The 12,297-nt window shown below is 47.7% G+C and overlaps 1 protein-coding gene and 1 long non-coding RNA gene across 3 annotated transcripts in view; one reads left to right on the plus strand and one right to left on the minus strand.

Moving 5' to 3' along the window:
- Positions 1-12,297, minus strand: part of LOC144817820 (phospholipid-transporting ATPase ID-like) — an 892,949-nt gene that overhangs the window by 87,512 nt on the left and 793,140 nt on the right. For both annotated transcript variants that reach the window (XM_078674658.1, XM_078674659.1), the window contains exon 16: positions 8,864-9,052. In XM_078674658.1, coding sequence (XP_078530784.1) covers positions 8,864-9,052 — 189 coding nt within the window. The remainder of the gene's footprint in view (positions 1-8,863; positions 9,053-12,297) is intronic.
- LOC144817821 (uncharacterized) overlaps positions 624-12,297 on the plus strand; it is a 573,792-nt gene continuing 562,118 nt past the window's right edge. The window contains exon 1 of the long non-coding RNA XR_013606987.1: positions 624-754. This is a non-coding gene — a long non-coding RNA (uncharacterized LOC144817821). The remainder of the gene's footprint in view (positions 755-12,297) is intronic.

Genomic DNA, 12,297 nt, shown 5'->3' on the forward strand with positions numbered 1-12,297 from the left:
CTCTCACTGACTGAGTGGTGAGCCGAGGCCCGGCCCGTTGCGGCCGCGGAGGCCTGCTTCAGTGACCTGCTGTGTGTGCCTGTGACTAGGGCGGCCGCGGCGCCGCGGTGCTCAGCTCTGCTTGCCTGCCTTAAGTTTACGCTGATTACACGCACCGCATACATGTCAATCATGACAGTTACACAGAGGCACAGGCACTGCACTTCCAATTGAGACAGGGCGGCAGGCCCCACCACCACGTACCACCTCCCTCCCAGTCCCAGACTCGCTCACAGGGCCGTCAATTAGGTAGTGTGCGCGGTGCACACAACCAATGACATTGACGGCCCTGTAACACTTTTGGGCCAGCCCTCGCTCTCGCCGCCGCGGCGGGCGCACGGGTGACGCGTTACGCGCGGCGCGCACGCCGGCCCCTCCCGTCGTGTGGAGCCTCGTGGTCCGGGTGTGGAGACAGAGACCAGCACCATCCATTCTTGCCGCCCAACCCAACGACCCAGCCCTGCAACGACCGTTGCCTGCCCTGGGGCCCTGCTGCAGGCAGCTGCCCTGTTGCTTCCTAGTGCTACAGTAGTACTGTAGAGGAGTACAGTACAGTACAGTACAGTACTGGGCTGTGGCGGTGCCGGTGGGTGGCTGCGGGCGCCGGGCGGCACTCTCTCTACTCTGCGCGACTGGAAGCCTCTGCTGCCTGCTGCCATCAAGGCTCCTATCAGAGGTCAGGTCGTCACGCACAACAGCAACTACTATAATTGAGGTGAGCATCTACAATACAAAGTGTGTCCTGCCTGTCCCTCCTAAATATGAAACCCTAGCTACAGATACCTTAATTCTTTGGCACAACACAAATTGGGACAATTGTTTGCATGGATAATCAGAGGCGTATTTCCTAATCCCAGTAAATACTGTGTGGTCTGGTTTGTTGCAAAAGCAGATGGAGGACTGAAAGTGTTGATACCTGTCCTTCTTCTATGACCTCCCTGCCCGCAGGCGTCACGGACGTGTTTGCTAGGGACCAGGGTTGCCAATCAGATTTCACTGAAACTCTATTAAGGACAGAACCGAGAAGTGTAAAATGTCAGAAAGCCCTTGAAGCGATCAAAAGTCCCGAATTTGACTGAACCTGGCCATCCTTCATGAGTCTGAAGGACAACTTTGAAGGCTGACTTTGATTCTGGGGAACAGGGTTCGAGTCTCGGCAGAGGCCCTCAAACATCCTGTGATTCTGGGCAAATCACTTAATCTCCCATTGCCTGAAAAATGAGTGCGTCCGTCCGTTGTGCAATTGATGCTCGTAAAGCGCTTTGATTCCTTCGGGTCGAGTTCACGCTATATAAAACTGCAAAAAATATAGATATATATATATATTGAATATTTGATATGGATGTGGCCGCGCACTTAACGCCCGCTTTTAGAGGCTTACTCGGAGAACTTATTCAGAACTAGAATATTCAATTCAAGACCTCAGCACTTGATATTCAACTTGTAACATTATTGCAAGCTTGTCTGTCACAAAATGGACGGTGTTGGGCCATTATTTTTGCTGAAAGCCTTTTAAAACAACGGCCTCATATCCAGTGGCAAATGGCTTGATGGTGATTTCTTGACAATTCTTTAGGCTTCAGACAACGCCAAGACAGTTGATTTTATTTACTGCTTAGTTTGTGGTAGTGATTGAAGGTGGTGGGCCTCAGCACTCATTGTTGAAGACAAACGTTTTTTTCATCGTCAAATTTTCACCCCGAGCAAGAGGGAGAAAGGGAGAAAAGAGGAAGAGGAAACAATCACGAAAAGAGTGACTGACAACGGGAGAAAGCAGGAACAAAAGGAATCTGCAAAGGTGACATAAAGAGAACTGAAGTTGAGGGTGGTGGCAGGCAGGGGCAAGTTGTGCTTAATCTGAACCAGTGGGTAGAATTGGGGCCCACCCACAATCATTTTTGGGGACTGGCACATATTTCTCCTTATTACACTTTAGCCCAGAGCAAGACAGAGGAAAACACAAAAGGGTGAAAGAATTAGGAGGAGCAGGATGGTAAAACAATTACAATGGGAGAGAGCATTGATGAAAAAGAGCCTGCGAGAGTGATATAAAGGGGGAGGGAGTACCTGGTGATAGATGAAAAAGGCATGAGGTGGAATCAAGACTAGCCAGCTAAAGTATTTGACATCCGAAATTCCTCAGTGCCAGCAGAGAGCATCTGAGAAAAACTTTGGGTCACTGCACTAAACAGCTCTCTTCATGGACACCTCACTTCCTCGGCGCTATTAAAGGGGACGTCAGATATAGAGAACACCTCCCCAGCCCCCTCCAGAGTACTACAGTCTGGGAAGGCAGGTTGGGGTATCTCCTCCTTTTTTTATTTTTTTTGAGGCAGCAGCCGCAACACTACAAAATAGTTGTACACCCATCCAAACTGCTTGAAATGGTTTGAATTTGTGCTACAAAATGATATCTTGCTTTGTGGGCACAGCCAGAGGGGGGGGGGGGCTGATTCTTCAAGCAAAAGGCAGAGTGGAACTCCAGGGGCTCTAAGAAGGGGTGAAAAACATCAAAGCCTCATTAACAAGTAAAAGGTCTTTTAAAGACCTGTGTAGTACTCGGGTGCTGCTGTGTGTGTGCCCGGGAAGCTATCTCATCCCGGGCTGCCACACACAACGGGGGGAGGCTGAAGCCCTTTGAGTCCAATGGGCGTTGCGCGCCTGAGCACAGCTGAGTTCTAACAATTGGACCACGTCTCGCAACCATTCCGATTTTGAGAGGAGTAAACATCTCAATGCCCATTAGATTCCCCATGTTAGACTAATGTTCCGATTTGTTACCTTTGCCTCAAATTGTAAAGCGCTCTGATTTCACGCTATATAAAACTTTATAAATTACTAAATGTAACTTTCATGATCGAGCTAACTGTTAGCAGCAATACTACGTGTCTCTCCTCGGAGACTCTGACATCTTTCAAGTGCTCACCGTCCTTTTTCCTTCCCCAGTAGCCGCCCCCCAATTCCCCCTTCCCGGGGCGGCACTCTGAAGGGTAGCCCCGGGCGCCACAAGCTCTAGCTACGCCCCTGAGAAAAGGTAAAATAAAACAATAGACAGTTAGAACCAGACTAACATTGAAACAGAGAGCAGAGCACCAGCCAACTGATGTTAGAACTGGGGTGTTTGTTTTTAGAAGTCAGAGTTGACAATCAGCAAGGGCCTTGGCTTTCAGGGTGTCCCATCATGGACGTCAATTCACAAAAATACCACTTTACAAATGCTAACACATTCACACACTCTTGCGCACATAAAAACACTCTCACCCGCAAGCTTACATAAAACATACATTTAACAGCATTTTTTTACTTACCTTAGTGTCCAGATAGGGTCATATTCCAACTAATGTACTCCATTTTTCATTACACTAATAGTGGATAATATTACTCAAAATTGACAGATACCAGGCAAGTGGCGCTCCAACCAGCTTCCATTAGAAAGAGCTGCCCCTGTGTTCTAGGCACTGATTTTGCCACCCCTGAGGCCAGGGTTCGCAAAAGCAGTGGCAGAGTAGCAAAGGGCAAGCCAGGGGTTGCAGCTGCGACTCCAAAATGACGTCCATGTGCCCCATTGTCATAGCTGGGCTATTATCAAGGAGGGAGGATTAGCCATTAAGAAGCCTGTAAGTACAATGCAGTGTGTGCACAACTGTATAACTAGTCAGTGGCGTCAATAGGGGTGTGTGGGGGGTGCGGACCGCACTGGCTGACACCCTCACATGGGGGACACCATCTGGTTACGCTGTAGCTCGAAGGTGAGGGCGAGTGTGTCTTCTGTGTCTATTTAAACGTATCCTCTCAGTGTCGCACGCACAAATGCAAAGCACATTTCATGAGTTATTTCAGTCACTTTGTGAAGAGCAAGAACTGTGAGGGGAAAACCATGGGGGGGTGGAGAAGGCGCTGAGGAAAGGGTTAATAGAGCAGTACCCGGGGGAGGGGGGGTGCAGGCAGGGGAGGGGGTGCAGGCGGAGGGGGAGGGATGGTGCAGGCAAAGAGGGAGATGGTGCAGGCAGAGGGTGAGATGGTGCAGGCGGAGGGGAGAGATGGTGCAGGCAGAGGGTGAGAAGGTGCAGGCAGAGGGAGAGATGGTGCAGGCAGAGGGTGAGATGGTGCAGGCAGAGGTTGAGATGGTGCAGGCAGAGGGGAGATGGTGCAGGCAGAGGGTGAGATGGTGTAGGCAGAGGGTGAGATGGTGCAGGGAGATGGTGCAGGCAGAGGGTGAGATGGTGCAGGCAGAGGGTGAGATGGTGCAGGCAGAGGGTGAGATGGTACAGGCAGAGGGTGAGATGGTACAGGCAGAGGGAGAGATGGTACAGGCAGAGGGAGAGATGGTGCAGGTGGAGGGGAGATGGTGCAGGCAGAGGGGGAGATGGTGCAGGTGGAGGGGAGAGATGGTGCAGGCAGAGGGGAAATGGTGCAGGCAGAGGAGAGATGGTGCAGGCAGAGGGGAGATGGTGCAGGCAGGGGAGAGATGGTGCAGGCAGAGAGTGAGATGGTGCAGGCAGAGGGTGAGATGGTGCAGGCAGAGGGTGAGATGGTGCAGGTGGAGGGGAGATGGTACAGGCAGAGGGAGAGATGGTGCAGGCAGAGGGAGAGATGGTGCGGACAAAGGGAGAGATGGTGCAGGCAGAGGGAGAGATGGTTCAGGTGGAGGGGAGATGGCACAGGCAGAGGGAGAGATGGTGCAGGCAGAGGGGAGATGGTGCAGGCAGAGGGGAGATGGTGCAGGCAGAGGGTGAGATGGTGCAGTCTAAGGGAGAGATGGTGCAGGCAGGGGATGAGATGGTGCAGGCAGAGGGGACATGGTGCAGGCGGAGGGGAGATGGTGCAGGCAGAGGGGACATGGTGCAGGCAGAGGGTGAGATGGTCCATCCGGTAAGTTGTGAGGGGGTGACACCATGAGTTACCCGCACCGGGTGACACCAGCCCTAGTGACGCCACTGGGCTTGGCACCAGCACTTGATTGTCGGTACCAGCACTTGATTGTCAGCACCAGCACTTGATTGTCAGCACCAACACTTATGACAGCTGCCACATGGTGGTGCTGCTTGTGTAAATTAGAGATAAACAGAATAACAGCTGTTTTGACACCCATCTAACAGAGATTTACTAAACATTTATGCAATGCAGCAAGGGAACTTGATGTGCTACGCTGCGTGAAAGGGCAGAAATATACGATATCTACTATGTATAGCACACACCTCATCTCTCCTTGAACTGGGGCACTTGTGCCAGCCTAGCACCAATGTAGACACCCATGTACCATGGCACAAGGGTGCCGGTGTTGTGATCAGAGTAGTTTTTTTGTGCAGGGAGAGATCACTTCCTGCACAAATCTTTTCTTAGAGGCTTATTCCTCTTTGTATGTGTGTTCCTCGTTACACCAGCTTCAGATAGGCCCACCATTTTGTCACACACCCAGGTTTATATGCTTTAGTAAATCTGTGTTTGCGTAAAAATATGTGGGTGGATTCACCACCCATGTAAGGCCTCCCCGAATCAAAGTAAGCAAGGCAGAGCTATTCACTGTGTGTGGGCTTAGTGTGGCTTTGTCAATTCTGAAATATATTTTGTGTCATGACGGTGCCTTAAAAGTGACTTACCCACAACACAAAATATATATATCTGAGCCCTGATGTGAGGAGATGCTTAAGTAGAAAGTAATCTATCCAGAATCTGAGGACCACCTGACCAGCTGCCGAGGGCTACCAAGAAACAGGAATATGAACAGGGCTGCAGAGAAGCCCACAATGGATGAAGCTGCCCGGTGAGACATGATCTCAAGGTCGCATGTGACTTTAATGGACTTCAGAAACTTCAACCCTCTGTGAGCGTCACTTACTGGAGTGACTATTCTAATACACAGTAGCACATCTCTTCTGTAGTTCATGCAGGCCCTAGGACTTAATATTGCAGGATCAGCAGCACCCAGAGATAGGCTATATTTCCATTTGAGGAGGTCTGTCAATTCCACATAGTGCAAGGACCTTCTAGTTTGTCTTAGACTGACTGCACCTCTGGAAAGACATTAACATTTCTTGTGTGATTGGACCGCATTGTATCAGAACTCCGGACCCATTGACAGCGACTGGATAAGGGTTTGATTGCTGACCTTTGGTACCGCTGAGGAAAGGCTCCTGTTGGTTGTGGTGGACCCCAGGGCTCTTGTCTACACTTATCTTCTTCTTCAGATCACTGCAACAAAATCCAAGGAGCTACAGCATCAGTAGTAAACAGCAGCCACTCACCACAGAACTGACAGTCACCACAGACTGCCACAGCACCTGGGCAAAAAGGGCCAACAAGAGCCCGTCTAATGTTTCTGCACCGATACGAGGTTCGAGCACGTCGCTGTGTCTCCTCTGCGTGTTCTACAATGCTTCGACAAGTAGTGCTGCAAAGAGTTACTACACACAGCCGGCCCACTGGGGTCATTTATTTTTATCCTCAAAAGGCATCAGCATGATCTGAAGTGACAACCCATCCCCTGGGAGCGCCTGCTTGCCCTGAAGGTGCATTATCTGCTCACTGCATTTGTCAATGCAGTGTCTACACAAGTCAGTCCTGATGTCTCTGCTTCACCGCAGCGCGTTCTTCCACTGGGGGTTGTCATTGCTCAGCAATCTGTAGTCCTGGGCTCTCAGCCTGTGTCCAAAGTTCTTACAAATGTGATTAATGTGCCCCTCTCCCTCTCCAGAGTATACCTGGGTGTTGGAACAAATTGATTTTTGTATTACTTTCTTGGGATCGGAGAGCTGAATCCCTGGATATCTGTAGGTAGGATGGATATTTGACAATTAGTTGCCAACTTACCAAGGAGAACTGTAGTTAGTGGGCAGTTATGCCAATAAACTTTGTTAAACTGGCAGAAATCAGCTCCTAGAACGTCTAAGAGGCCGGCGGGGCAGTAACAGGAGGACCTCAGCAATAGCAGCAGTTTGGGGATTTTTCAAGTGCATTTTGGGGGCCCCGGACAATGCATATTTTGTGGGCCCTTATATGGAACAAATTTGAATTTTATTACCCATGTACTGCTAATTCAAGCCTGTGTCATGCCAAAAAGTATTAGATTGACCCTGGGTAGAGAGAGAGAATCGGTGATAGATGTAGGCAGAGAAGATGAGCGGTTTAGATAGAGATTTAGACTAAAGTAGACAGAGGTCTAATAGAGAGAAGGTTCCCTTTCCTAGGATCCCCTAGGGAGGCCTAGGGCTCAAGGCACTTGCCCATGCCTTAAAACGACTCTGATATACTATTTATTTGTGGCCCCAGTTCTTAATGTGGAGCAGTCTTATTTCCAAATGCTCAAATGTTACTTCAGTGAGCTATGTGTCCAGTGTTATGGTACCGGAAAATGACTGGCATTAGATCCAGGCAAGGCTGAACAGGGTTCTGGCACCCAGATGTTAATTATATTAATTCAGTGCTTCAAGAGACAGGTGCCTTTGACGCGTGAGTCGGGTGAATGTTGCCATGCATGTCTAAATGCCCCCTCCATGGCTGTTCTGGGTAAATCATTGACCCATACGGGCTCTCTCCTTTCGTAACAAATGCATACACCCGCTACATCCTCCCCAACTTCAGGAAACAGTGTCAACCCCTAAATGGAACTTTACATGGCCATCGAAGGAATGCCCCCTCTGTTGTCAAGGGGAGGAGTCACTAGTACATTTACTATGTTCATGTCCTTTTTAACTGAAAACACGCAAATCCATTCTTCGTGAGATTTTAAGGAACGGACAGATAACAACATGTAGAGATTTAGTCATCAGGTGTCTTGGAGGACTTTCAATTCCTCTCTCCTGTAGCGCCATAAAATTCTGGAAAATAGCAGCAAAGGAACTGAACATTTTTTATTTAAGCCAAGCAGCTAACAAATAACCTGCTGGCTGACTTTTGTTAAATGTATCGTTCTACTTGCCAGCTTTTTACCTATGTTCACGACTCTAAGGCCTTTTTTCTCTCTCATGTTTTAAAAAAAAAAACTCATTTAATGTTTTGCGTTTTATGATGGTTTGCCATCATTTTACGATTTTTAAAGAATCAATAAAAGTATTTTTGACTTGACATGACAGTGTCAACAACTTAAAGTGTAGCCAGGCTAGAGATTGACGTCTTGCAAAAGCATAGAGTTTTCTAGAGTAAATATTGGGCACAAATAAGAAGCGACATGTTCTTCAAAGACTATCATTTAAAATAATATATTTTGAATTTTAAACCTGTGTCTTCAAAACAAATAAAGCCAACGATAATGTTTTTTTTAATAAATGTGGGTGTTTGAAGCAGAGTCTAGTCCCTACCAGAACATGAACTGTTGTGTCCTCATCACTGGTGACCTTTCCTCAAGTGTGTGGCGCAAAGAAACAGTGTGGTTGTGGTCAAGCCTCTTAGTTGACTAGGACGGCCATGGAGAGGTGCTGTGTGGAGCACCGTCAACATGTTGTGGGTAGTTTCTCTACCGCATCATGTGGTCCTTCGTCCCTGCGATGACGCAGAGAGTCTTAACCCAATCAGATGAGAGAAGGAAGAGCCGTATAATGTCAGAGAGCTTTACAGAGATAACACGTTGTATACAAGTATGAAATAGTCGAAGAAACAAAAAACATAACTAGGAGTCAAAGGAGGTGAAACATCTGGGGAATAACAGGGTGTATACAATGTTTCGATCATAATGCAGAGAAATCCAGCAAATACATTTGTGGGAGTACAAGGTCAGTACAAGATGGATAGCACCCATTCCAAATAGACAACCTTCACTCTTCAACAAAACATCTGAGGTCAAGCTTACAGCAGACATACAAGAAGGATAAAAAGTACTATATCTCACCAATGACTGACATCCTCTTGCGCACATTGTTGAAATCCAAGATGGCTAACAGCTCATACGTTTTGGTTTCACCCATCTCCACCACTGTGATAGTCTCCGGTGTGCGGGAGCGGAACACAAAACCAAAGTTCCGAGCCGCTGTGACGAGGGCACCTTCATCAGGAGACTGGGCCTGGTACACCAGCTGACCTGAGGCACAGGAGAGAAGTGATAGATTTAAGAGGAAATGTATTCACTGAGATAATGCTACACAACATTGGAGCATTAATCAGAACTTGTGCTTTGTGTTCCCAAATAGTTTCTCCTACACCGCCTTTGTGTCATCAAACCCAAGTCTTTTCATGCTCCTTGAGCGAACTCTCTCTCATTCCATGGTTGTAGATATCTCTACTCCACCGATACTCTGCTCTCTGGGTGTTGCAGAATCATGAGGGGCCATAAGCACAGCTTTCCATATTGGACACACCAGCTCGTTGGAACTTTTCCAGGCTTGTGGCGTGACGGAACCAAAGAAAAGAGGTCAGTCCCTTTCTACAGAACAGTCACAATGCTCTGATAAAAGAATGTTGTGATATATTTTTCAATGCACATTTTAAACAGTCCATTACCAAAGTAAGTAAATTTTAAGCAAGTCACAGTATCAGAAAACCTCTTACCGAAACGGTGTCATATGCATATATTGCGATAAAAGCATGAGGTTGTACTAAGAGTACTAAGGGAGGTTGCACACACTCAATGTGCGTGATTCACGGAGATTTAGCACTCCTGAATTCCTGGAGTAAGCCCAGACTTCGGCAAGAGTAACCCGCACCTACTCCTACGCCAATATTTGTGACTCCGGCCCATGCAGTCTACACTTTTTGCTATGTGACTGAGACGAACCTGAGCCATGAAGACCATCCGAAGAAGGTTGCATTGGAGAACTTGGCCCTCCCTGCCCTCCAGTGCTCTATCCCAGATTTATCTATATTCAAGTAGAGGAAGTTCGCTCATTTCCATTTCATGTAATTGCTGGGCTCCCCAGATCATATTCTATCCGAATGAAATACAACAAATAGAGGAAATAGGTCAGTCCCCTGCAGTACTTTGCATTACACCATGATGAGAACAGTTCCATTACCCAACATTCTCTGGTTTGTGTTGGTTACCAAGGAGAAGTCGGATCCAGTCTGTAGTAATTGCAAGTACTTGCTGTTAGAGAGTTAGGTGAGTGGGTTTGGATTTTGGAGTCGATTGTGGGGCTTCCAAAGAGGCCGAGTTGGATACAGGCCAATTGCGAATTCTTGCCTCCATGCTCCCTGGAGGATAAATTGGGATTCACATATAAGTTCAATTACTCCATCCAGTTAGTAAGGGCAGGGGAAGCTCTCTTGATTCATGCAAGAGATCTGGCGGTGGCAACAGCATCTGCTGATGAGCACAAACTCAGTTTTGTGGGGCACAACCTCTGATGACATTCGACAGCCACGTCTAGATGTTGTTTGGAAGTGCTCTCAGTTCCTGGATGCTGTTAGTCGATGATACTGTGTGTATATATATATATATATATATATATGTGTGTGTAACCAGCAATAAGAGTTTTCAGCAATACAGTGGTCAACTCACCTAAACTTACTAACCCCACAAACTACACCATTAAATCTACCCAGGGCATACAGGCAGCACCGATGCTGACTAGCTGCTATGCAGTTTTGAAGAGACTGAAAAATGTCATGTTGCCTGATGTAAGTATCTGCAGTATCAACGCTGGAGCCTCTTCAAGAGAAGTAGAGGATTTAATGATAGAGCATAGCCAAAGTGTACACCTCACCAGCTGACCAGACACCAACTGACAAGTCTGGAATGAAGCCTGCTTTGGAGAGATGCATTTGGAACACTACAAGTATTCTTAAGGAACAGTAAGGAGCGGACACAAAGGAAGGGCTAAGGATTAATCCAGGTTGGCAACCATATTGAAAGAGAAGAACATATTTACATCACATCTCCCTTTTGAATGAAACAAATTAATAAACAATGGAAATCTTAAATTTGACATATAAACAAGAACAATAAATCAAATGAACCAAAGGTCTGCAAGATCTCGATTTGACACATTAGCATAAATAATCATTCAAATAGACCGGAGGTCTGTGATATCTCGAAGCTCTAGCTTCATTGGACTGATGAGCAGGAACATTCCTGTGAGTACCCTGATCATGCACACCAGTGATATCAGAGGCATCACTACCACCTTCCTCCCTGCGACACATTACAGCTGTAGAAGGAGTAATCACTTCCAGAGTAGATAACATGTATCCACTATTGGACTGGGAACTTTTTACCATATGAGTGATGTCACTGGAGCATGTAGATTTACTGTATAAAGCTACTCTGTGAAGGTTCCACTTCTCATCATTATCTAACACCGCATAATGGAGAAATATTTGTTTGACCAAATAGGGACCTTTGAACTTAGAAAGTCCATTGGTCTCTCTCCCTGGTTTGACTTTAACCAGATCACCCACAGAAATCGAATGAGAGGCACAGGCATAGGTCTCTGGATGAACACCCTTAACAACACAGTTTTTTATCCAAGAAGGCGCAAGTTTAGTGCCAGGATGTCTGCCCCACATGAGCTCGAAGGGAGACTTACAATCTTGTTTGTGAGATGTGGTTCGGTATGCCCACACCATCTCCTGAACCATTTAATTGGCAAAGCCACCTGAAGCACATGTCATTTGAATAATCCCTTTAACCACTCTGTTTGCCCTCTCGCACACACCATTCCCCTGGGGGTTATAAAGAGACGTGCGATGATGGATCACTCCACAACCAGATAAAAACAAACGCATTTTATGTGAGGTAAGCTGAGTGCCATTGTCTGTGATGAGTACTGAGGGATAACCTTCATCAAGAAAAATATCTTTAAGAAATTGTATGGTGCGATCAGTGGTGATGTCTTTAACAAATTCCACCGTAAGCCATTTAGAAAAAACATCAACAACTACAATTGCAAACCGATGGGGGCGTGGCTAAGTAAGCCACGATGGCGGTTGTGTCTCGCTGAGGCTCCGCGATCGGGCCGGCATCCTACCCAGTTCCCGAGATCGCCTAGAGCCTTCCACGCCATAATCTGCGGTCGGAACTCACCCGGCACCCGGAGCAGCCTTGGTGTTCCAGAAAATCTCAGCCCAGCCGGAGAAAAGCCTGATAACGCTGGATGCGGGCACCGAGCTCTAAGATGGCACCCGCGATTCCCTGTTAGTGCGCCTGCAGAGCCAGACGGACATCGGGAGTTCGGCACCCGCCAGCTACCACAACCCACGGAGCTCGGGGGACCAGTGGGGCCCTCCGTCGGGACGCGCTCCTGCGGCGGCTCCAACTTGCCGGTGAAAGGAGATCTTGGACGGGCGGGAACCCGCCATTTTGATTGGAGCGGACCGCCGCCTTCCCGG

Source organism: Lissotriton helveticus, chromosome 2_1, assembly GCF_964261635.1.
Source record: "Lissotriton helveticus chromosome 2_1, aLisHel1.1, whole genome shotgun sequence".
In the NCBI taxonomy this organism is placed as follows: Eukaryota; Metazoa; Chordata; class Amphibia; order Caudata; family Salamandridae; genus Lissotriton; species Lissotriton helveticus.